This window comes from Strix aluco, chromosome 8 (assembly GCF_031877795.1).
Source record: "Strix aluco isolate bStrAlu1 chromosome 8, bStrAlu1.hap1, whole genome shotgun sequence".
In the NCBI taxonomy this organism is placed as follows: domain Eukaryota; kingdom Metazoa; phylum Chordata; class Aves; order Strigiformes; family Strigidae; genus Strix; species Strix aluco.
This window is the reverse complement of record NC_133938.1, coordinates 16,777,431-16,803,904: the sequence shown is the minus strand read 5'-3', so window position 1 is coordinate 16,803,904 and position 26,474 is coordinate 16,777,431. Positions and strand designations below refer to the sequence as shown.

The following is a 26,474-nucleotide window of genomic DNA, read 5'->3' as shown; positions in this document are numbered from 1 at the left end:
CCTGGAAGGAGTACCAGGGATGTGTATGTAAGAGATGGTATTAGAGTCGGATGAGACCAGGGCTGGATTTTCAAAGGAGGAGCAAGGAGTAGATCTGCAGATGGTAAAAACATTTATACTGAGGTCAGAGGGACCTAGAGTGACTCTCACCAGCTTTAGGCTTGCTCTGAGAAGCCCAAACCTGATGAAGGACCATGAGGAGCTACGGTTTTGAGGGATCCCAGAGTTGGGCGACTTCAAAAGAAACATTATAAGCCAGCAGGGTGGGGCGACCGAGCACCAGGGTGGCAGAAGGTATGCCATGCTGCAGTCATGACCAGATCAGCCCGGACTTCTCAGTACAGTTGTAAAGAAAGAAATATCGGAGCCTAGACACATTTTGAGAGGACAGAAGGGATAAGGAAATGGAGGCATTGAAAGTTATCTGACTCTGAGCGCTTGAGTGGAAAGAGAGGTGGTGGGACTGCCGACATGAACGGGTCGGGAGGAGGGGACTTAGGAAGAATATGAGGATTCAGTCTGTCGTACATGAGCACTCTGCGCAGCCTACCTGCTCTCACTCCTGCCGTCTCACTGGGAAGCTCTCCAGGACACAGACATCTCCGTGACAATTGGCGCTGAGCTGCATCCTTGCTGGCGCTGGCTGGGGAGAGACGAGGCCGTTAGGGTTGTGGCAGCTGGCTGCCCCAGGGGCGGCCGCTGCGACCAGAGCATGTGCAAGGGGCTGGGGACAGCTGCTTCCCGCTACCGCTCGCGCGAGCTTAGTGGACTTCGGTTTCTGTCTGTCAACCTGTAGCCTTTCATCAGCTCCAAATCCAGTCATAAAGTTTAAAATATATTATGGCTCTCATGCAGAAGCAACCCCAATGCCACTCTTTCTATATATTGCTAACTTATTTTCATAAAAATAGCAAGTTTACAGTGAGTGCTGGAGTTCAGGCGCATGTGTAAGGGAATTGTTCTCAAGTGAATGGATGCACACAAAACCCAGCTGTGAAGGTGCTACATCATTTAGAATAGACATCTACTCTATTTCAGGAGACAATCCCATGCACACCCAGACACTGTGCTCACAGCTCTTTGTCAGAGAATATGCTGGATACTGAAAAGTTATGATTACTCAACAGAAAATAATGCAACAATTTCTAAGCAGCTCTTGATTCTGGGTTGGGTGAAGGAAGCTCATTTACATTTAAATACCCTTAAGTTCCTGAAAGAGTTTGAATTTTTCATTATGTTTGGAAAATAGCTTGTGCTTCTTTTCTGTCTCTCAAATGTTATTCTCTTATTTACAACTGGCCCTTTTCGTTTCATTGCAAGGCTTCTCATTCATGAGCTGATCCTTTGAACATCACAGCTTCTTTCCTAAGCTAGTCTCCTGTTTCAGAAGTCTACGAATTCTCATATTCAGCTGTGTCAGGCACTTCTGTAAACTCCTTCACCAAGCTATGGTATGTGAAAAACATCACAGATTTTCCTAGACCTTTCTGAGACTTTCTTATCTCCATCCCTTTTTCCTGTTTTGGTACTGCTTGTTGTAGACTGCAGACTAGCAGTTTATGGGTGGAGTGTTTATCATGGCGGGTCATTTGTGATACATTACTTAAAACTGATGTTTGGGTTTGCCAGGATGATTCTGTGTTAACAGGTTTTTATTATGAAAAGCATAGCTGACCTTTAAAGTCCAAAGGCCATATTTATGAATGGCTCAGCCTTCTCTCAGTGCAGCTGAAGATTACTGTACGCAAACAAAGGCCGAAGCATACTTCTCCCTGTAACTTTTTGAGAAAGCAGTATTTGCCTCTGGCATTCACCAAGGGAGCTTTCCCTTTGTGTGCAAGAGGAAAATGGGGCAGGCTACAATAAAAGGCATTGTTGGTCCCAGCATGCAAAGAATGATGATCCAAGAACAGAAATAATAGAAAAGTGTTGGGAGGGAATGTAGTTCACAAACATGTCAGGATAGCTTCAGGCTTACTCAAGTTTTGATTCAAGTTTCTCATTCTTTTTAAATTCTTTCCAGCCAAAATGGATTAAATAGTTGCTAATCTTCAATCATCCAGCATTTTCCTGGGATCAGTGTTTGAGGATGGCCTTGCTGTGCCGCTGTTTCAGCCTCCGGATCCTTAATGACCGTAAATCCTGGGGAATCACTGAGTATGTACTCATGTGCTATGATTAGGATCTGTCTCCTCAAATTCCATCATTAAGGTCTCTGCAGGAGGGGCCTTCTTGCTTTGTGTCCTGGAGAGTATCTGTCACGATAGTCAAGTATGACCAAGTATTTCACCCAACATGTACAGGACAGGTTATAAGCTATCATTTTTATGGAGCTGGTTTCCAGACCAGAAGATTGCCTGACAGCTGTTCTTACAAACCATTGCTAATACGAGAAGAAAACTGGTCTTGCTGTGACATACCTAGACAGATACTGCCAGCCCTGAACTTTAAAAAAAAAAAAAAAAAAAAAATTTGTGTCTTTTTTCTTCTCTTGCTAGTCCTATTGGGATGTTGTCCAACTGAACTAACAGCAAAACAATAATAATAATAATAATAAAACATTCCTACATAGATATCATGAATCTTTTCCCTAAAACTCTTTTTTAAAAAAGAAGGTCTCTTAAGAAGTTCAGAACATGTCTTTTTTCCCCCTCTTCCTCCTTATCCCTACTAAAAACCCCTAGGAGCTAATGCCAGGCAAGCATTTGCGGTAGCAGCTAAATGTAAAAACTATGTAATTTACGTCCTGTGGCCCTATCAAATATAATTACAAACCGTGTTCACAGTGCTGCAAATTACACAGCACTTCACCAGTGTGGGACATGGCACATTGCCTATTGTGATAGATGATCCCACACCTAGAATTGACTGGCAGCTTTTATAAAATAGCAAGGCATCCCTTTTGTGCCTGGCTGATGAAGGACAGATGGTCTTTTTCTCCTTCAAGGAGAATTCCCATCAGGCTTTATTTGCCATAGTTTATGTGCATATGAATTATTTGTATTAAAAGAGAATGTATATGGCATTTATTGACGAACTACAATGCATTGAGATGAAGTGAAAATTTTAACTATTTCTTGGTATCAACAACAGTACCAGCTGTTATTTTTTCTTTCTCTGATAATGGAGATCATTTTCATTAGCTTTAAGGCGCCCTTGTGCTTCTCTGGCAGTGTAAATTCATTTATACCTGCCTCTAAGGCCTCTCTGCCCTTCCACAGCAGTGCAGCAGAGGCTGAGAATAAATGAGAACCAAAGTTCTATTAAAGGGACCAAAAAAAAGCATAACACAAGTTAATACTCTTTAATGTTCATAATACTCTCTTCAACCTTCTTCCTCCGTAGAAGTTCACATATAAATTGGAAGGTTATGGATGGCTCAAGGGGAATGATGGATTCCCTTTTACCCATTCTTTTCTCCCTTGATGTATCCCATAGCTTATTTGCTCTTTGGTGGATATAGTTGAACCCTGTTCAGCTAATCTTGTGGCTTAATTAAGATAACTAATCATTTTGTGCAAACACAAGGTGATTTATACAGCACACTTTTTTGGGCATTGTGGTCTTGAGCTATCAGGCTAAGTGAGATGCTATTTTACCTTGTCTTTTTAGAGCTTTTTAGATCTCTTGCTCTTGGATCCATTGGTTCATAATGGGTTTTCCCAGTCTAATTCATAATAAAGTGATAATCATGGTGATAAAATAAGAGGCCTGAGCTTTTAGTGGCTTTTTTCTTCAGTATGCTTTGCACAGCTTCACTAATTGCATTAGATTCAGACCTGAATTATTGAAGACTTCTGAAAAAAGACTTATTTTGGTCAAGGACAATTAGGAGTAGTTCCTGGAAACCGTTTGCACTGCTCAAGCTCATTAGTTACTTTTATTTATACAGCACCAAAAATGTGCCAGGAAAATTAAAGAGATTATAAAGTTCTACAAGAAATTTTTGCTATATTGTTCTTTACAAGGGAAGTAAAATATGCTCTTTCCTCTCAGAATCCACACCTGCCTCAGTTCACAAAGGATGGATGAACACTGTAATGACAAAATACATAAAAGATAAGGCTTCATTTCCAAGAGAATCAGACAAGTCCATGGATGTCAAAATGAGACCGCTCTCCGCTCTGTTGTGAATGCACTCGGTGGTGTACACAGCTAATGACGTGCTTGCCCAGACAACCGGTTACCTGCTCGTGCAGGGGAGCGTTCAGAGGCAACACTGGTGGGTGGTCTGCGTGCAGGATCCCACATGCAGTTAGTTAGCACTGCATCTCAGCCACGGCCCGTCCTGCTTCTCACTGCCTATAAATGCCGCTCCGAACGTGGCCGGCAGTGCAGAGCCCGAGCAGCCAGGGTGAGGGCTGGAGAGGATGCGGGGAAGTTCAGGGTGACTTAAAAGAAACAAGGGGCTGATGAACAAGTAGGCAGGAAGGCAATAATTACTGGAAAATGCCATGGGCAGGGGAGAGTGGGCTGCAAAATCCAATGGGAGGTGAAAAACACTGAAAATGGAGTGGAAGAGGGAAGACACAGCCTGGAAGGGTCTTGTGAAAATCCCTGCGTGGCACAGGGCTGGTGGCCATTGTGGAGCATCCGTGGGACTTTGGGAGGATCGCTGACTGGTGGAGCCAGGTGCAAGCAAGGATTTTAGGGGTTTTTTGTTAAAAAAATACATCAGTGCTATAACAGCAGGAGGCCTGACTGTAATGAGCTTAATGAATGTGGCGCAAGGGATGTTTCAGGTAGAAGGTGAAATGTGGGATTTCTTGTGTGTGTAATTAGGACACTTGGCAGCTGGGTAAGCTTTAATTGCCATCCAAGCTCCTGATCTTGCCAAAGAATGAAGAGAGTGAAGCGAGCTATTGATTTCCATCTGGGTGAACAATTCGCTTCTTAGTGCTCATCAGCCTGATGTGTATCTTCATTCCCTGTCACTGCTGTGTGCAAGCTAAAGCTGCTTTCATCGGCAGATTTCAGGTGGGGGTTCAGTTGAATATGTGGCTAGAATTGCAAGGCGTTAATGGTAAAAACGGCCTCACTTACACGCTGTCGGTGCACAATGTGCTGTTAGTTTTGGAAAATCTCCACATCTCTAGGTCCGTATATAAAGCGTCTCTTTGCTGTAGTGTCCAGTTGCCTCCCAAAAATAAAATGGACACAGAAAGACCCTTCTTCTCTCTCTGCTCAACAGGAGCAAGTCAATGTTTATTTTGTATGATGCATATTTGTTTATAAATGTGGTGTTACTGAGCAGAGAACTAGATCAAAGAAGTGGATTTTGCATTTCACTTTGAAGACACAGATGTCCATAGTCAACATGCTCTCTTTTGGGGGCGGCTTCCAAATTTCATGGGCTAAATGCCACATTTTTGCCCTGTCGTTGACAGTTTCATTGTTCCAGGGGCACATAGCTGCTGCAGGTCATGATCTTGAAACAGAGACACAATGAGAAAACTCATATGTAGACACAAAATGTAGCAATTTAATTAGAAAAAAAAATTAAGTGATATTTTGGGGAAAAAGTTTGAGAAGAGAGAAAGAGGAGGTAGAATTACCTTTGCAAAGCGATCAAAAAAACAGACTTGCTGCAATTTACAATATGCAAATAGCATTGTTAGGCACAAACAGATTTTTATACAGCTAATCAATCTAACATTGTGCGTGTAATGGAGATTGGTGTGCCCGTGCAGGGTAGACATGTGTGTGTGATTTTCCGAAATTAAAAAAATAAAGGTTAGAATAATTAATTCCCTTCTGTTGAGGAATGGATAATTAGACAAATGGTAATATTCAGCAGATGCAACTTACTCATGTAGGAAATTCCATCATGTAGTGCCCCAGGGACATTGGACATTATACAGTAAAAATAATCAGTAGTCAGTGGTCAATAGTAAAAATTGTTCGATGTACCCAACTGTAGCAAAATTATTCGTACATCAAATAGGAAGAAACATAAATGCATACAGGGCTGGTTTTCCTTTTGCTTATGTTTTGATCTGGAATGACTTTGCTAGAATGACTCTGCACTGACAGCAGTGATAGAGTGGAATCGGCCTTCAAATACCTATATATTGAGTAAGTGTGGTAAGGTTAAGGTAAGGTAAGCTTATAAAAGGAAAGGAAAGCAGTATACTTGACTAATGTCTACAAAGTAATCATCTAATATTGTCTAATAATTTTTATATTTTAAAAGTGTTTTTTCTGACTTACCAGGAAATAAATGCCTAACAGTGGATTAATACAGTCATTGACTAGTCATATCTCCATTTTTTTTGTTTGTTGTTGTTTAAGAAAGATTTAACTTGATGCAGTAGGAAAAAAAATAATTCCAAATTCAAACAGGCCCGCTTGGAAACAGTGATTTATTTCCTGTTGACTTTAATAACTAATCCCATTAAAATAGCCTGTAGTGGAAAGCAAACCTTCTATGTGGACAAGATAGTAGAGATAAAAAGGGCAAGTTTTAGATTCATACTTGCCAAATTTAAAATAGGAAAATGATGCATTTTCTGTTGGTTGGTTATATCTTGAATTCCATCTTGTGCTATTAGAGTATTTTTAAATCATGATGTCACTGCTGCGTTCTTTTTGTGTGTGTATATATATCTCCCTTTCTAATCAGGAGACAGATAACAATATATGCAGCAAAAGTCATCTGGTACCTCAGACAGCTGTTAAAATACAACAGTTATTGATATATCCTCTTTGTTATTCAGTGTTGGATTATAGTCTCATTTTATACACAGAGTATTTCTACCATTTGTAACAAAATACTTCCCACATGACACTGTCTTGTCATCTTCACTGTTTCTGGAGAGATTTTGAGAAATGACTCATGGTGTGGTGTGCCCTACTTAGGATACTTCACATGTTGCTTTTTCCGAGGTGCTTCCCCAAACCTTTGACTTTCAGGTCTTGAAAGAAGAGTACCCGTAAGTGGAAGTGCCTGAAACCGTTAGTTATCTTTAAAAATATTACGTTCTCTTGTAAAAAATAAATAAAAGACTGCTTTTTCCTCTTCTCCTAAAAAAAGTTGTTTTAAGTTACTTGTAACTGAAAGGAATAAATAAGTATATAGTTCCATTCCTACCATTAATGCATCTGTTATAGAGGACAGGTAATTATACTTTAGATCTATATATCCTGTAAAACTATGACCATAATCATTAAATAATTATATTTTATCTAGATGCACAATAAAATTTCTTCCATTCCCACTTACTGTGCTCATTACCATATGGTATTTCTTCTCTGATCCTGAATGGAATAAGAATATGAGCATTTTGAGGCAGTAGTCTATATGTATTTATAGCAGTAAGGAGTAGAACTGCCAAAATGCATGAAATATACTTTCCTGTTACTGCTATCAGAGAAATCAATATGAAAGCTATCTGCTTTCAGTGCTGATTTTGTCTTTGCAGTTATATTGTGAAAAGCATAACTGGTCCTCTTCACTTGATTTCACAAACACATTTCAAACAGAACTGAATTTATGTGGTCAGCAAAGCTATTGGCAAACATATTCACTATGTGAACTGACTTCTAGCAGTTTATTAAGACAACATTCATTCCTTTCCAATAAAGTGGCTGGCAGTGTTTGTATGTCTACCTAAAATTAAAGCGGTGGTATTTCCACAAAGTATTAAGTTGCTATCAAATGTAGAAGGATAGAGATTTTGAAATATCAACAGGTCAGACAGAAGTGTGAGCAGTGGTGCAGAATATCTGCAGCACATAGCAAATAGTAATTTACAGGTCATCACAAGTCCTCAGGATTCCAGGGAAAAAAAGAGTTGTAACCATCAGTTTGAAGACAACACAAGAAGAGATGAATGAGACCTTTTACTGTTGTAACTAGACATAGTTCCCTGCAGCTAGAGATGTGTGATTTCCACAGAACTTAATGGGAGGAGCTGATTTTTGGTAATCAAGTGAAAGGATATGAGGGTTTGTATTATGTATCAAAGGTTGCTGTTGTTTTTAACAGCAGGAATTCAGTTTGGTCTACCTTTTTGCTCTCTGTGTTTGGAATATGCTGAGGTGGAAATCTTCATTTTGAGTTGTCCCAGTCTGTGGGAGAATTCAGACAAAGCCTGTGAAACCTGAGCACTGGGCTAACAGCCACATCATGAAGGTCAACAAGGAGAACTGCAGAGACTTGCAAATGAATGTATCTGTACAAAATAGGAACCAACTGACCAGGAGCCCTGATGAAAAGGATCTGAGGGTTACTGTGGGCTCTGGGTTCAGTCTCCAAATATGCAAATAGTATATTGGGCTGCACTAGGGGGATCATGGCCAGTAAATTGAGAGAAATTATTATCCCCCTGTAGTTGATACTGGTGAGGCTGTATCTGGAATGCTGTGTCCAGTCTGGGGCTCCTCGGTCAAGAGAGAGATTGAGAAACTGGAGATTGCCCTGCAGAGGACTACCAAGATAATTAGGGGACTGAAGCACATGGCATGGGAGGAGAGATCTAGGGAGCTAGGCTTGATTGGTTTGGAAAAGAGAAGGCTAAGAAGGAACTAATAGCAGTTACAAACACAATGGAGACAAAATCTTCTCAGTAGATGCAGAGGATAAGTCAGGCAGAAGTTGCACCTTGAGAGGTTTGAATTGAACATCAAGAGAAGATTTTGCGCTACAAGGGTACACGATCCTAACACTGAATACACAGAGATAGGCTTTGATCTTCTTGCTGACGTTCAGAAAACAGACCTTGAAGTCCCACAGATGCTTCAGCTCAGCATTCCCCCAGAATCAGATGTTAGGTGGTATCAAGGGTGCCTCATCTCCTGCTGGTTTATCTGCTAAAGGCAGTGCCTTCTGTGCTGCCTCTGGTCCCCATCATGTGCGGTGGCACTACTTGTCAGGGAAATTGTGGGGCATAGGAGTTCTGTCCCTTTCTGAACTGCACCTTAACTGCTCTATTTCTCCATTCTTTTTCAGCTGGTGAGTTAGAGGCATCCAGAAACCTCTTGGTTAAGTGATACGGAGCAGCACAAGTTCAAATGGAACAAACTGGTCACCCGCTGCCCCCTCAATCCTTCCTACCGGTGTCACTCCCTGTGTACTACCTGCTTCCTGTGGAAGCACCTACCTGTTGTTCCCCTACAGAGGGGCAAACAGCTGTTGAACATTTCCTTTTGAAGAAGAAAAGATCATTTCATATCTATTCTGTGATGAATTACAGCAAGAGTTATTGCCACCAGCCTGGATATATTAATACTGAAGCCAGTCTATGTATCTTTCCATGTTTTACAGCTTCTTAACTCTGACACTTAGGACAGCATATTAATAAACTCAGTAAAAAAGCCTATAGGAAATCTTTTACTTTCTTAGCTTGATTTGTGATGTGTTAATCTGTCTGTCTCTAGCACTAATCTTAATGCCAAGGAAGCTGGCAAAAGAACTGCTTGCCCTTTGCAGGCACACAAGGGAAACCACAAAGTTGTTGACTTGTGTGCATACATATACATATATAGATGTGTATATCTCTCTCTCTCCATATTCTCTTTCTTGTGGATACAAAACCTAATTCCACTTTAACAAATTTCATGTAAATATACAGTTTCATAGTCGCATTTGCAAGTTATTGACCAAGTCAACACCAGAAATGCACCAAGCATGTACCAATCAAGGCAAAAGATGCCTAAGTGATAAGAATGGCTGGGAATTCATTCTCAGGCAGCTGGCTCCTGGAACAAATGGGAAATGCAAGCTAGAAAAGCAAGAAACGCTACAGCCAAATGTCATAGCATCTTACTGCTGAGCTTGCAAGGGCTTTTCAGGCAATGAAAGGGAAGGACAGCCTGCTACACCTGCGGGGTGCTGCTATCTGGTCAGCTGGCTCCATAGAAAAGGGAAATGGAGACAGAAGAAACATTAAAAAGCATCTCAAGTTACATTGCAAAGGGCTTGGGTCCTTTCGAAAATATTAACCTGCATCAATCAGCATTTTTAAACTTTTGCTTTTTTAGGGAAAAAAGGTAGTTTTGGTGGAAGACTTGTAGGGGAGCCTTTTTGTGCTGCTCACAGGGGCACCTGCAGCACCTCACAGCAGTGGGTTTCGGATTCATGAGACCCACTGAACAATAGCTGTGTAAGTGTGAATGGCGTGAGCCATCCCCCTTCTACTGCTGGAGCTGATGCTTTCTTGCCAAGCTGATAAAATAGCATACTTTATTAAAAATGCTGTCTGATAGCAGGAAAAGTCTTATTGTCTAATCTTCCCAGGGCAGCCACAACAAGAACAATTTACAAAGCACTTATCCTAGCCCTGTCTCCTTTTTCTCTCCTGGCTGGTGTAGTATTTCTGGGAAGTATGTCCATCAGGGAAACAAATGGTGTCTTTCTATAGTTTTCTGTAAAAGAGATGTCAACTAGTGTAATTTAGCATAACTTTCCACAGAGTACTAATCTCATTTTTTGGTCGTGGTCCTCTGTACCTGTGGTACCTAACCCATGCTTTTTTAAAAATTCAACAAGTGACTTTTCCCCTTCAGAGAAAGAAGAGCAGAAGTGGACCTAAGGTGTGGTGAAAGTGGGGAGATAGGAGCACAGCTGTCCCCCCAATGTTCTGTTTGTTCAGCCAAGTGAATCCAAAAGTCGATCCTGATTGTACTAGTGCAACCTATTGTAACAAAACACGTGGGAAGACTATAAATGTGAGGAATGTCCTGCGCCTCTGCGTGTTGTCCAGGCTCCTTGGTGCCATGTGTCATGGCAACAATGCTGCCAAAGCTGACTTTTAAAGAATCACCCTTTGACAGCTTTGTCTCCCAACAACTGTGTAGCTGTCAGCTCATGGGAATTCCTCCTTCTCTGGAGGATGCAAAATGCCGGCTGAGAAAATTCTCAGTTCGTTATCCCATAGCAGACAAAACAAATATTGTGTTTCCCATGAACCAGCTATATATAGAATTAATCTGACCCTGTTAAGACTCTGTGAGCTATCTCGGGTTCAACTCAGGCAAGGGAAAACGCTGGTCCCCAAAAGGATTTCTCTACAGACTGGCAGATGCACTGTTGATTTACACCATCCAGAAGAGGTTGGTCTCCTCTTCCGGGAGTGATCTGTTACATAAAGAATAAATGGTGATCTAAATCTGTTCAGCATTTGTAAAATGCAAAAACACTTGGGAGCTTGTCCATGCAGTGGGGTGAAGTTGAGTGAAGTGACTTGTTGCTTAACGTCTTTAGCTCCTCTGAATAAGGAGGCCAGACACTTATTTAGTAAAAATACTGCTTCACTGTATTACAGTACTAGAGCAGAAATTGAAAAATTCTGTCAATTATCTGGGTGAAAACCCCTCTGAGCCACTTTTTGTGTATCTAAAGCATGATTGAAGTAATATTTTTCTCTTCTATGGCTGTGAGTTAAGACCTGATCCTGTATCGTCACTAAGAGCATGACCCATTGATCATAATGGGAGCTTTTCCTGCAGAGCAGTGTTTGCTTCTATTAATAATGGCATTTGGCTGTGCAGTAGTTTCATGGTTTTCTACTGAGCTGAAGAAATCACTTAAATCTGTATTCCTCTTTAAAAATTAAATTCTCTGTCTCTCCATCTTTCTGGTACAGATTCCCATTGCGATAGCGGGATGTGCTGGTGACTGAATGGCTCAGCTGCCGTCTTGTCCTGGCTTTTCACTATCTCAAGTTTCAAGAAGCATTTCATTAATAGCGTGAGAGATGTCCAATAAGGCTTTGGAGCCAGTCGTGTTGTTCCAGCATCTGCAAGTGATGGGAAGTGTGTTCAAACTTTGCAGCCGTCCAGCACACCCGAGCAATCAGCCCGTGTGGTATGCATTTGTATTCGGCGGTGATCCAAATTTTCCTTTGTCATGGTCACACAAAGTTCAACAGCAGTGACCAGCCGTGACCTTCAGTCACCTAGTGGTGCACATAAAGGTTGTGTATTTGCTACTGTGGATGTTAGACTCATCCTTATGTAGCTGTTTTCACTAAAACAATCATTTTCAGTGTAAAAATGATAATAGAATCATAGGACTGGAAAGGGACCTCTCCTCATCCATCCTTCTTCCCCAGCTCTGGTTTTCTGCTCCTGGCAGATATTTCTTTAATTTCTTCTTAAAAACACTTGGTATAGTGGCTGTGCATTCTTCCCAGGCAATCTTTTTCTCCGCTCCTTATTGTTAGAAAGTTTTCCTTACTTTTCCTTGAAATAATTTACGTCTGTTTCTTGCCTTCTACCTTGTGGGAATTAGTCCCTTCACCTCTGTGGCAGCTTTTTACATAACTGCAGACTGTTCTCAAGTCACAGCTGTGAAAAAATAAAAATCTTATCAATATGCTGCTAGTGATTTTGTCAAATGGATGAAATTTTACTCTCTGTATTGATGACTTTTCTGTCATAACTTTTAAACCACATCTCCTGTTTCAATATCTGTTCCTTTCTCCTGAAAGCAAATGCACTATTCACATATGCATGCTCAAGTACATTTTGCAAAGCAATTTTCTTCTCACTGTCACTGCCAGCAGATTACTCTCTGTAGTGTCAGTCACAAAACCCCTGGATTTGCATCCTTTTCTGTATGAAACATTTTCTTTTTTCCAAATGCAGCTTTCTGTGATACCACTTAAGTGGTCTGCAGTCCATCTTCTGTTGCAAGCATCGTTTTCATCGTTCTACATGAATTCTGTAGTGTGACACAGCTTTTTTCTTTGCTGGGGGGCAGCTTTGCCCTTTTACACTAGTCTCTCCAGCAGGACAAAATTACAGGAAAATACTGGATATAGAGCAAGGTAGACAATAAATACTACATTGACTACAGTCAATGACTGTAGCTGACCCATTTTGTATTACTGCATATGGTGAATTTTAACATCACTCCCACAAGACTGTGTGAACACGTTCTATTATGTAATGTTAATTTGTGAGTAAACTGATATTTTGTTAATCTTATTATAAATATGCACAATTTTGCTCTGGGTGCATCTGTTCCTAGATTGTTAATGATGCCTTTCTGTTTAACATAAATAATAGTACAATCACAATCAGTAAACAGATCGTCATTTGTATTTAAACTGCACCAATTTATACATTTATGGAAATACAGACAACTTTTTAACTGTAGTCATTACTTCTGTAACCTTGTCTAAATAGCTAACATATTCCCAAACCACATTGTATTTGTAGCATACCACTATCTCATACCACTGCATATCATAAAGAGATCCTCCTTCCTCCAGCCTTGTCTCCCATAACATGGAAAGGTGTTGAGAAGCTGTCAGAAGTGATACCTGGCCAGCTCCCAGGGAGCAGCTGTGGCCACCTAAGGTCAGCCTGGGCTGGTGACAGTGCCTCTTGGGCAAACCTCACTGTCCTAGTGTATGATGTGTGTATGAGATAACTGTGTGGCATCACCTCATATCTCATATTCCTGTAATCTCAGTGAGATCTAAAAATTGTCATAATTTATAAATTCATAAGGTATTTATGGATATCAGAAAAATCTGTGTTGACTAGAACTTTCCAGTCTGTTGACTGCAAGAACAACTATTTTCAATACCTTTTCAGGTAGGAACCCTAGCAATTTTTTTAAATTACAGAAGAATAGTAGCACTTTTTCTTTTGACTAAAAGTCACACTAACAAAAAGCAAACCAAAGTGTGCCAATGACCATATCCCAAATCTGTAATAAGTATAAATAGGCTTTAACAACTGTGGAAGGATCACACATTATACCAGAGCTGGTATAACACCATTTGTAATGGTTTCTCAGGAATTTGAAATGTCCTACATGATAGATACTCAATTACCTGTCCATTTGTTTAAGGAGAATCATATTTGCACATTATTCAGTGAATGACAGTTATTCAAATAACGTCATCTATGCATGTTAAGTAAAAGGCAGCCTTTACAGGATATTTGGAGAATGTGTGCAAAATGCAGATGAAAATCCAGTCAGCTGCCATTTTGGAAACACATTTCGATATTTCCTTTGTGCTATTCATTAACTGTATTCCTAAATGCTGAACATGTGCCAATGTCCGTGACAGCATCGCCAAGGCAGCTGCCTGGGTTTTGTCTGAGCACTGAAGGGAGAACACGAAGCTGTGTGCTGGTGAGGTCCCCTCCATGATCAGAGAGACACCTGGAAGAGCCTTGCCAGGAAAAGAAGAACTGGAAGGAGAATTCATATTCTTCCTCTCTTCCTATCTGCTCCGATGAGAAGGGACTTGGAGGTACCTGGGAGGGCGGCAGCAGAACCAGTGCAACCCGGAACTGGTGTCGAGGAGGTCGCCCATGGTGTGAGGGCCTGCCCGAAGCCTTATTCACCTCCTGCCAGAGGTGTGCGCCAGAAAGACCTGGCCCTCATCTGGGATAACCTCAAGTCGGGATAAAACCTGGGGAAAATGAAACGGGGGAAAGTAAGGGTTTCTTTTAGGGGAAAGGATGGAAAATGCTCGTTGTTTCAGTCCCTGAGGCAGAAGTGGAGCAAAATGCTGCTGTCCCTTCTACCCTGCAGAGGTGGAAACTTTGACAGCGTAAAGGAGTGGAAGAAGGTGGACACGCTCTGCTGGTAAATGGCCCCGTAGAAAGCCATGATGAGAGATTAGGCAGTGGCTGGGCTTATTTCCTTTGGGTTTGTATTTGGAACTGCCTTAGTCGTGGGATACGCTTCCTCTGGCCGTGCGGGCAGAGGGCCTGGCCGCTCGCTCCGCCGCCGGGGAAGCCGCAGGTGGCCGCCAAGGCACGCAGGCAGCCAGCCCGACGCGTCCTCGAGCAGGAGGGGTAAGCAGCCTTCTCCGCTGCCCACGCCCAGCTTGAACGAGCGTAGAAATGCGGGGAGACGCAGGTGTTTGAATTCTGTCAACGTAGTTGTGTGTTTATACGTGAAATTACTATGTGAAACCACACTGCGCCTCAAGCCACGTTGTGGTACCGGAGCCCCACGGCAGGCTCGGGCAGCCCCAACGCTCTGCCGAGAGGCGAGGCCTGGGGCAAGCGCCAGGGCCGCCGCACGAAGGGTCGAGGCCCCACCGCCTCCCCCCGGCCGGGCTGCGCTGCTCCTGAGGGGCTCGCCCCGGCCGCGGGGCCCGGCCCGGCCCGGCGCGGGGCTGCGCGGGCGGCGCCGCCGCTCCCGCCCGCCGCCCAGGTAAGCGGCGCCCCGCGGGGGGCGGCCAATGGCGCGGCCCGGCCGGCGGCGCTAGCCAATGGGAGCGCGCCTGGCGGCGGCCCCATGGAAATGTGCCTGGTGGGGACCAATGGGGCGCGGCCGGGCCGCGGGCGGCGCTTTATCAGCTGCCGGGGCCGGCGGCGGCCGCCCGTCCCTCAGCCCTCCCTCCCTTCCTCCATCTCTCCTCTATCCCTCTCTCTCTCTCTTTCTCTCCCCCTCCCTCCCTCCATCCATCCCTCCGCCGCGCCGCGCAGCATGGCCGGGCTGGGCGGCGGCCCCGCCGCCTTCGGGCGCTGCACGCACGCCGTGGTGCGGGCGCTGCCCGAGTCGCTGTGCCGGCAGGCGCTGCGCAGCGCGGCGGGCCCCGAGGTGGACTTCGCCCGCGCGGAGCGGGAGCACCAGCTGTACGTGGGCGTGCTGCGGGGCAAGCTGGGGCTGCAGGTGCTGGAGCTGCCGGCCGACGAGAGCCTCCCCGACTGCGTCTTCGTGGAGGACGCGGCCGTGGTCTGTGAGGAGACGGCGCTCCTCACCCGCCCGGGCGCGCCCAGCCGCAGGAAGGAGGTACGGTACGGTGCGGTGCGGTGCGGGGCCGTAGGGGCCGGGCCGGGGCCGGGGGGAGCGCTGTCCCCGCCGTGCAGGTGGGCTCGGGGCGGCCGCGCCGTCGGGCGTGTCCCTGGGCCCACCCCGCAACCCCGGCGGCAGCGGGGCGGGGGGTGGCGGCGGCAGGGATCGCTGACGGAGCAGCAGCGCTCCTCGGCGGGACCGGTCCTTGCCCGGCCTCCCGCTGCCGCCCCGGCTGGCAGCGCCTGGTGCCGCGGAGCCCGGCCGCGGAGGGGGTTTGTCGGGGAGCGGTTGTGCTCCTGCTCCTGGAAATAAGTGGACGGTGTAAACTGTGACACGTCCTTTCTGGGGGAGCGGGCTCCCGCTCCGTGCGGACTTGCCCGGCTCGGTGCTGCGAGGTGGATCGCTGGTCGCCTGTGCAGGTTTGTGTCCGTGCTGCAGCACTACTCCATCCAAACCCCGGGTTTATTACGCGCTCAACTTGCGCTCTGTTCCAGGCAGTGGGTTACTGATACCTGCAGGAACTGCACCCGCTGGCCTGTGTGCAAGGGCTGGTGTTTGCCTTGTGAACTCGGTGTCAGCCTGAATGTCCTTGAACCTGATGCTGCCTTCCCTGTGCAGCCACTGCGGGCCCTGTGGGCTAGAGGTACCTGGATGTCCAGGGGACACAGGTTGCCTTGTTGGAGAGAGGTGTGAAGGATGCACAGCTGCAGGAGCCTTACTTTAGATATTCTTAGGACTTTTTTAACATGGTCAGCCCATTCATAAACTAGTTCATCAGAGAGTACATGCATCGAAGTGCCACCCAGTTATCTCATTCTCAATGAGTCGTGAGTAGCAAATTAAACAAACCTTACCCTGTTCGAAGCTGCAAAACTGCTACACTGGCAACCTGCCTTCCTGTAAGCATGTTTTAACATAACCATCTTCTTGTCTCTTCCAGTTCCCGTCTTCTCTGTGGTACCATAGCTCATCTTGTGATCCACAAGCACATACTGCTGTGCCTGTGGGACAGGGCCAGGCCACTGGCTGTAGTGTAGCAGTAACTGCTCTTGGCCACCGAGTGCAATGGATGTCTTCACTTGGTACTTTTGATATAGTACCCTTCTTTCAGCAATTACAAAGTTTACTTGAATTTTGCCCACCAGCGTAACAGGTTGAGAAACTGCACACATCTTGTACGTGTGCACTTCCTTGCGCGTACGCATGTGTATTTAGTCTTTGAAGCACGTTTGAATGCTCTTAAAGGTGACAGCATCAGAGTAAAGTGTGTTTGCCTCATGCTACTCTCAGAAGCAGCTGTTTCTCAGCCAGAGTCCAAGTGAGTTTTTGGTGGTCCTTCCCATTACTCACTGGTATGTAGCTATGTGACTCCTGCTGCCATTTGCACAATTACCCCTGTAGGAGAACAGATTTGCTTCTTTCCATGGGTGACTTGTCCAGGCAGTCTTGAATCAAGAAGAGGGAAAAAGCTTTGAAGCATAATTTGAACCTTATTAGTTTTCTTAAATGATGGAGCAATCTCTCCCCTGAGTTTTCTGTGAAGTAAAGAAGAAAAAATAATTGAACAAGCATCCTCTTAAAGCTATAACAATGCATGACACTGCAGTGTAGTGCTTGTCTGAATGTGTAACTCTTAATTATTTACAACAGTTCTTCCTCCTGGGGACATCATTACAGCAGTGCTTTGCAGAGAGGGGGAGAAGATGCTCGTTTCTGTGGGATGCCTGTCTGCTCCTGGTCCCTCTTCCCTCTGAGACATTCCCTGGGGCAGCCTCCCCTCCTTGGCACAGTGTCTGTGAGTCAGTTGTGTTTAGCTAGTGAGCCTGCTTTGAGTAGTGACCAGGATGAAAACAGTAAGATGGTCAGGGCTTTAAAAAGCAGAAATGCATAGCTGACTACTTTGCCCAGAGCTTTGCATGCCTTGGTGGAGGGCTTGGCGTATGTCTTAGACGTCTTGGCAAACATCTATGATAACCTTGGTTTCATAAAGAGCCCCCAAGAAGCAGCAGTGTTTCTTGTAGCTTCATGAGAGCTTCTCTATTCTTGCTTCTGGTTCCAGAGGTACTGGCTGCAGGTGCTCGGGCAGTCTGGGCACTGAGGTCTGCGGCCACCCTGAGCTGAGGGAGCCCAGCGCCTGGTCCTGACCCTGCTGTTCATCCCGGTGGGTGGTTGTGGGCAGCCTCCCAAGCTCTTTTTGGAGGATTGTGTGCAGTTGCTGAATTCCCCATTGAGATAGTTCCTGGAGGCTGGTGGCAAGTGAAGCTGCTGCAGGGACTGACCTAGCATCTGTGCTGTTAAATGTTTTTATCAGTGACCTGGAGGAGATGGGGGCATCTGTATTGAGCTGTGAACAGCCCCAAACCAAGGCAAGGGGTCAAGAGTGAGAGACAACACTCCTGAGGTCTGGGCTGCTGTTCAGAGAGACCTTGCCAGGCTGAAGAAAGGGGCTGACCCATGGGAACCTCATGGAGTTGAACAGGGACAAGTGCAAAGTCCTGCCTCAGGGAAGGAAGGATCTCTAGGTGGGACTGAGTGGGTGGGGGACAGGTCTGTGGAAGAACCGCTGTGGGGGGTCCGGTGGGGCAGCACAGTGGCCATGAGCCAGCAGCATGTCCCTGTGGTAAAGAAGGCCAGTAGGATCCTGGGCTGTATTAAAAGAGCAGAACCAGCAAACTGAGGGAAGTGATTACCCTCTCTGCATGGCACTGGCAGACTGTGTCTTGTCAAGAACATGGAGCCAGAATGTTCAGTTGTGTGACAGGAGGGCAGGAGACAACAGACATAGATTGACGCATGAGGCTTTAATGGGGTATAAGGAGAAAGCTTTTCAGTGGGGACAGCCAAGCAGTGGAACAAGGACCTGAAGAAGCTGTGCAGTTGTTATCCTTGGAGGTTTTCAAGACCCAGCTGGATAAAGCCCTGAGCAGCCTGGGTTGTTCTCACAGGTGGCCTTGCCTTGAGTGGAGGTTGGCCTAGAAACTGCCTGAGGTCCCCTCCAACCTGAATTATTCTGAGAGCATGAAACCAGTTGTATGTTAGGATGCATGGAGTTGGGCATTTGTCAGCTGAACTGCCATGAAGTCTTCACTGTCGAGACAGCAGTCATTAAATCTGGATTGCTCCTGGTCTGATGGATCCACTGGTAGAAAATCAGAAGGATGAAGCCCTGTGAAACCAGTTTCTTCATGCTACCTCTGAAAGACTGCACTTCTACCTCAGCTGGTATGAAAGTGAACAAGGGCTGTTGTAGTGCATTTGTCATTCGTAAGGTCAACTGGGTGACAGAGAGTGGATACAGTCCATGTACAGCACCAGTTTCTCATAGTGCCATCTCTTATTCTTTTTATGTAACGTAATCACAAACCCATGAATATTTTAGCAGTACAGTTGGTGTACGCTTGACTTAACCTAGTTAATGTAAAGCCTAACTCCTGAGCATGCACTCCTGACTGGAGCCTCCCTGTAAGGCAGGACTCAGTGAGGCTTGTCTTGCTGCTCTCTTCATTGTTTAATGGACTTCTGTACAGAGCAGGCAGGAGCAGTGGAGGAAGGAAGGGATGAGGGAAACAGGGTTATAGGGTGCCATTTCTGCAAAGAATTAATACAGAAGACTTGTGTCCAGGAAACCTGCCAAGAGGCATGTGGTAGGTCAGGCTCTGAAGCCTGATCAGATCAGTGAAAGCTGAAGGGCACAAGGGGCTGCCAAGGCGCATCCCAAAGACAACAGCCTGCTTGAATACACAGCTGAAGCAGTAGTGTTTCAGGTGTGTTGTGCCTCCTGATAAACTGTCTGCCAGATGCATGAACTGAGCAGCACTGTCTCCATCTCCCCTGTTTCATGCTACTGAAAACCCATAATGCAATATTTAAGAACTGATGCAGTGTGTTCTTTCACTGACTAGACTCCTTATTAGGAAGGCTTGTCATCAATTACTGTAACACTGTATGCAGTAGGCAAATTTCTGCAGTAGTTTGTAATAGCATTGATTGAGCTTTCAGGCTTTATAGATACTATTGCTTACCCCTCCAGAACCATTGGATTCTTTACTGGTTGTCTGTCTGGAACAAAACAAAATAAAATCTGGGCTTATGACTGTTCTTGCTCCAAGTTATTGTAGTGAGAAAAAAGAGTTGAATTAAATTTGGTGATGTTCAGTCAGTACTGGGAAAGAGCCCAGTATTTTTTTAGTAAAGTAGAAAAATTAGTCATGCATTTAATGATTTGTTTGCAAGAGTCAGACTTATTTCAAGGCATTATGTTTCTGTGTTATCAACTTCTGAACTTATTTGAAAATTCATAGTTTCTGAGGAGTTTTGGATTTGGCAGAAAGGTAAAGGCTTTTGAAGTAAGCCAGAGGTAGATTGCTAATGTGGATAAGCTGATGTTTTGTTTAGCTGTGTGCAGTCACCAGTGTGCTTAATGTTCAAGTTGAGTAACTCCAATGGAAATGTTGTGATCACTGATCAGATTGTCAGTTCCAGCACCTTTTGTTCCAGCAGTATGTTCTCAATTGTTTATTCCTTTAGTATAAACTCTTCACGTCACCTTCTGAACACAACAGGGTTAGTTGCTGAGAAGAGCCCTCATCAGCACATTGCTTTTACTGCCCAAGTTGTCTTAATGTGCTTGGGATAGCACAAAACAACATTTCCACCATTTCTGTGCTTATGCAGACAGATGGAAACCCAAAAGCTCAGCAGAATGCACCCACAATGACCTGACCTCTTCTCAGCTGCTGCGTAGGGAAGGGAGAATAGCTGGTGCTGGGAAAAATGCTTCAGGAGCTGCTGCAGAAAAGATTGATGTAGTTCCTTCCTTGACTGTGAAGAGGAAACTTTCACCCAAGAGTATTGTTATTCCCTACTCACCCAAGACCCACCTGGGACAACTTGTGAGACTGCATTCCTGTGGTGTGGGAGGACAGACGGTCCTTTAGTGGTACGGACAGGGGATGAGCAGCAAGGAAGTATGTTTGGCAAATCCCATCCTCTCAAGAAGCATTGGGGAAGCTGCCTCATTGCCTTTTGAGCATCTCTGGGTACTTCTTCCCAAATCTGCTTGCTGAGTGGCAGGGTCTTGTCCACAGCAGTGCTTCTGCAGAGCTTCCAGCCATGCTGGGCCAGGTAACCTATTCTTCAGTGCTGAGCACCCTCAGCTGTCACCCTCCTCCCACCCTGTACAGCTTCTGCAGGGCTGTGCAGCCATATGAGAGCTAGAGCTTGCACCCTGTGCTGGGCTGCAGTCCCAGCTGCAGCTTACTGCTTGCAGGAATGATTCTCGGACCAGTTGGTGGAGGCTTCTGAGAAAATAGAAGGCAAAAGAGTTTAGTAAGTTATGTATGTATTGCATAGATGCAGGTAATACTACATAGCTACTGCTAGATGCTAGACACTTCCTCCACTCCTTCTGTAGACCTAGACAGTTGTGTAGGATAATGATGTCTATTGCAAAGTAATAGAAAAGCTAGGCTCAGGAGAAACAGATTCAAGGCTCTGCTAGTTCCTAAGCTTAATTAGGTTATGGAGGTTTATTTTTATAGTACATGCTAGTAGAAAAGAACCTGTATTTGCTGACTAATCACTTAAACCAGCATCTCTCTGCACAACTGGCAAAGATCTGTCTCATTTCTGTGGAGGGTTAGCACTTGCTGATCACTAGAGAGGCAAGAGATGAAACATTTTATTAACACTTTAAATAATTCATAGTTCTCTACACTGACATAACAAATTGTGGAGGTCATGTATATTTGCAGTGACCCCTTTGCATGTCCTTATTGTGCTTTACCCTTGCTTGATGTTACAGACTAACTTTGGTGTTCTGCCTAGAAAGCTTATGATAGAAAGCATAGAGGTTACCACTGTGTCATTGCTTAGTGCTTAAAACAGCGAGTAAACATGAACAAAAACTTTACACGAAGGTTGACAAAAATTAGGAATGGCACTAGGTACCTTTGCACCCCATTGTCAGATTGTTTTTTCTCGAATACCCTTCCCATTCTGCACTGAGCTATACATATTTGCCTTTAGCCTATCCTTTTCACCATCTCCTCGGTCTAACTTCAAAATTAAAGCATGCAAGATATTGTCAGTGTGTTTTCAGTTATACTGAAAAAAAGTTGAGAAGTACCAGTCAGACTTCAGATAAGATGTATACCTGAGTTTTAAAGTGGGTTTTGGTTGTCTTTTGCAGAGCATATACTTGGCAGAACCAAATGTAATGATGTTCCACAAAGTGTATCACTCGGAGAATTTCTCCACGAGAGAATGGGTGATGCCCATCAGAAGGCAACGAAGTAACTCTCCTCAGAACCTGCATCAGTGTTTTCTTCAATATATTTCATTAGCTTTCACTTTCATTGTTTCCATATTAGCATATAAATTAACTGAAAAGCACCCAGTAGAGGAGAAAAGCTTCTTAAACAGTACTTAAGTTTGCTCTTGAACAGTATTGAGAAGTTTAAAAAACAATCCTTTGGACAGTATCAGGTAGACCTGTATCAGGAGCCTATATAATGATATTATCAGTAGACATGAGAAAGGATGTTTTAGCCTCTTAAAAGCAGACTATTTCAAAAGCAGTCTGATTTGTTTCTGTGGCTCTGCCCCTTCCATCTGCTTTGCAGTTTGGGTGCTGCCTCATGGTTAGGGTAGATGGTTCTTTGGTCTCGAAGTTCATGGCTGATGTCATCCCTATTAATGTAGGGTTAGAGCTACACTTTGGGCAAACTGGCTATACCAAGAACTCTATTTTATCGTTTTCAATTTTGCTTCTGTGATCACAGATTTAATGAAAATTTTAGGAAGTAGCTTCTAGTCAGATCAATATAAGGGAACTGTATTCATTGTAATTGGTTTCTATCTATAGCACTGTAAAACAATCTTTGAGGACAGTCTAGGAGCAACTTGGGTTTCACGCTTTTCTAGCAGAGGCAATATTTAGACCTCATTGTTAAATTGTGATGTCAAGTTTCTCAGGAATACCCAAGTTGCTGACCAGAAGATTAAACAAAGGCAGAACCCAAATTAAATGCCTGTTTTTTAATCTCCTGTGGACACTGATTATTATTGTGCAAGCCTGATGTCAGCTTTTGTACCTTGTTAATCACTGTTCCTTTAGCTGTGATAAATAGCCCTTGGTGAGCTTACGGTTCAGTGCAAATGCTAAGTGCTTAAAGGTTCCAAATAACTGTAAGCATTTCCTCAAAAAAGTGAAAAGAGCCTTTTCCGCTGCTCTGAGTTATACATATGGCTTGGAGCTACCCTGCTCCTTCCCCAAGAGGTTTCTGCTCAGACTTTAAAATTGAACCTAAATCTCTTTCTTTTGTGACTGCCTCATTTAAAAGCATTGTAAAAAACAGTTTACCACAGTCACTGCTGGAATTTTGGTTTTGGGATTCAAAGGTGGGTTTGTTACATACCCAGTGTAGGTTGCCTGATATTTTTCTTAATCCTATGTTCCCTACACTCTGCAAACCTGCAACACCCTACACTCTCTGCAAAAGAGAGGGTTGGCATGCAGACCGCAGTGCTGCCTTGCTCATCGTGGGATCTGACAGCATCTCCAGAGAGTGGCGGAGCAGAGTGTGTGACGCAGAAGAGCTCCTGCATGCTCTGCTTCTGCCTGTTGGCCTCTGAGATGCTCCAGCATGGAGAGTGAAGTCCCCAGCTGAAGTTTCCTGTGCTGTACCAATGGCACAAGCAGCAGCTGCTCCCAGCGCTGTGCCAGGACACACATACACACAGAAGAAGCATGCATCTTCATTTTCCCTCCTAGGCCTCCCACATACTTCCACTTGCAAATTTACCTCCAGTCCCATGTCTCTCCACCTGGGCCCCTCTTCTGCCCTCCATGTCTTCAAATTGGCCTTCTATAGCCCCTGTGTATTGGTCCCCTGAGCGAGGGTCCTGGTGTGCCCTGCCTGCCATGCTCCTGTGCAGAGCATGGGCTGCAGCGCTGCACGGCTGTACTGTACTTCCCATGGGAAGAATGGGAGCTGGGGTGGCACCTCCACTGGCAGGGCACACCTCTGACTGCACCTCTGCAGGGCTGTGCTGTGGTCAAAGGTAGGTGCAACTGTTTGCTGTCAATAGTGTGTGGACATGTCTGTCTGTCAAGTCATTAAAGTTCTCAAAACTTGATTAATTTCCCTTTCCACTGAACTCTTCAGTAACTAATGCATTATAGGTTTGTATAGTGGTGTAGTATTTCCTCTGAGCAGCGTGATGCCAGGTCTTTTAGCCCATATGGAGCTTTTGTTATAAAGCACTCTGCCTTGAGACAAGATGTACAATGCTCCTTTCAACGTCCTTTACTTTCTAGAAAGAGACATGTCTTATGTTTTTACACGATGTTATTTGTCTAGCTATGTATATAACCCAGTGGAACAGATATTCCTTAATCTTTTATTCCCATTACCCTTTAAGTGTTTGTATTTCTTTGCAGGCCCTTCTGGAGTTGGCTTTATAAGAACAGTACTTTCCACATTCTGGTGCCAAGTTCATTGTGTTCACTTGTTGCTTGATGCTGCATCTTGCCAAGCTTCTTCCAGTTCTAGGGTCCTGATTATTTTGTACAAAACTCCTAATGTTGCATATAAACCAGTGTGATTCCCTTGATGCTATTTCAAGAACATGAGTCTCAGCTCTGGCAGTGGACAGGCTGGTTCATTGTAAAACATACTTGCTGCTGATGTAGAAACATAAATGTGGCAGAGGCAAAACCTCTCGTTTGTTACTATTTCTCCCAAACCCACACTTGATCAACAAGGCCAGCTGTGTCCTTAAACTCACTGCCTCCAGTTGTCCTTGTTGTGAGGGGACCAGGGCATGCAAGTTTTCAACAAGCATGACTAGTCTAAACACTGACTTTTTATTAAAATAAACACATACAGACTTTAATTTCTACCACTATTACTGGTTATTCTTCCCTTGCTGGTTTCTCTGGAGTGACTCTGGAACAGGTATTCATCCTCCACTGCAGACACAGCATGACTTCCCTGAGGGTGCTGTGGAAGGTGACCATATAGCAAGCTTTAATTTGCAATATTCCAATCATACTGAGTATTTTGCGAGCTTACCAGCTCAGATTAGCCAAGGCAAACAGTGTCTATGCTTCTGTGCTGTTCAGTTTTCAAAGAATTTCTTGTCTTTGTCAGAAGTCTCCTGGATCAAAAATGTAGACCTGATTATTAAATGTCTGACCTGAAACACAAGTCACCTATACAAAGAATCTTCATGGCTTGTGAGTTATCCCATACAGACACCTGTGTAGAAGTCACTGCTTATGACAGGCTTGTAGAGATTGGTGGCTGCAGAGAATGTGTTCCTACCAAGAAAGAAATTACTGTCAGTAATTACTGATTATTAATTGCTTTTAAAAAAAACCCTGGTTTTTTTAAGGAGCATATGTCTAATCAATCACGTTCATGGTGGAGAGCTTCAGTCTTGGTATTAGATCTGGGCAGTCACAGTTCTAGGGAAAAGATAAATGATATGCCTGCAGCACCTTCTTGCTGCCTCTTTTATAGCAGTATTAGGAATTTTTCTTTCAGGAAAAATTAAGTGTTTTATAGTTGAGTCATATCTTGGATTCATCCAAGGCCACTGATCACATACAAGTCAGCTGACCACACTGTAATGTGCCATTTTTCTGTCATTTTTAGTCAATAGCAAAACCAAACAATTATTTCAAAAACAGCTTGTTCAGGACTTGCAGAACTCACTTTCATTTCAGTAGAGATTCAGTATTTGGCACTATCTTTAAAAAAATAATCGTGGTAATTTGTTTCTGGAAGGTTTATGTACGTTAGTAGTAAAGGAACTGGCTGTCCATGTCTGTCTCTGGATGCCGACCGAAGTTCTATGGCAAGATAAAATCGTCTGTCTCAGCTCAGTCCCAGCTGGCCACTGAAGCAAACTGAAACAAGACTGCCACATAATTGGACACTATTGGCAGTGTTGTGATTGATTTTTGGATTTCTTTCTTCATTTTCTGAAGCTTAATGTAAGCGCTGTCAGGGACGCCGAATCCCATACCTCATAGAAAGGGTGATCTTACATGACAAGAATCCTGCTTGTGCATGTGTCTCTGAACTTCAGTCTGGTCAATGTCCTTTGTGTCACAGACCAGCAGCCATGAAGATGGTCATCTCCATGCAAACCCAAACTAGAAAGGCAAGTGTTTTAGAGATGGAGCTAGTTTTTGGCCTGCTGTCCAGAAATAGCAAGCTATGTTTTTTAAAATACTTTAAATGTTTAGCAGTAAGCTCCAGACCATGCCTCTCTGTAAAGGTGAGAGACATTTACCAGTCCTGCAGGAGTTAATTTTGCAAACAGTACAAGTGCTTTAGAGAGTTTCACCTACCCAGATGGCTGAGCATGCCTGTCATCACTGTGCTTAAAAGTGATGAATCTCAAGTATCTCATGTTCTAGCACTGTACAGAGGAGAGGTGGTGTGGCTGTTCCTAGTGACTAGGTGTTCACTGAAGTTCAATGCACTAGTTCATGACTTGGTATCTGTTACAAGCCTCTGATGGGAATACTGGTGCCTGTGCTGGTGAAGTGTGGTAGCAAGGGCTGAAGTGAGCAGTGCTGTTGAGAGGCAGATAGAAACAATAGATACTGGTGGAGGATGATATGGATTGGATACTGTATTTTTCCAGCAAACACTGAAGTCCTCTACAAGTTTCCTGTTTTTTTTCTCAAAGTGAAATGAGGTTACTCATGTAGCCATGTGTATTCAGAAACTTTGAAATGTGGTGC

The 26,474-nt window shown here is 44.3% G+C and overlaps 1 protein-coding gene and 1 long non-coding RNA gene across 3 annotated transcripts in view; both read left to right on the top strand.

Moving 5' to 3' along the window:
* LOC141926515 (uncharacterized) overlaps window positions 1–13,099 on the top strand; it is a 37,101-nt gene extending 24,002 nt beyond the window's left edge. For both annotated transcript variants that reach the window (XR_012624139.1, XR_012624140.1), the window contains exon 4: window positions 8,951–13,099. This is a non-coding gene — a long non-coding RNA (uncharacterized LOC141926515). The remainder of the gene's footprint in view (window positions 1–8,950) is intronic.
* A 2,198-nt stretch (window positions 13,100–15,297) lies between these two features.
* Window positions 15,298–26,474, top strand: part of DDAH1 (dimethylarginine dimethylaminohydrolase 1) — a 59,354-nt gene continuing 48,177 nt past the window's right edge. Inside the window, exon 1 of the mRNA XM_074832415.1 lies at window positions 15,298–15,709. Within this exon, the coding sequence (XP_074688516.1) occupies window positions 15,404–15,709 (306 nt within the window). The 5' untranslated portion in view covers window positions 15,298–15,403. The remainder of the gene's footprint in view (window positions 15,710–26,474) is intronic.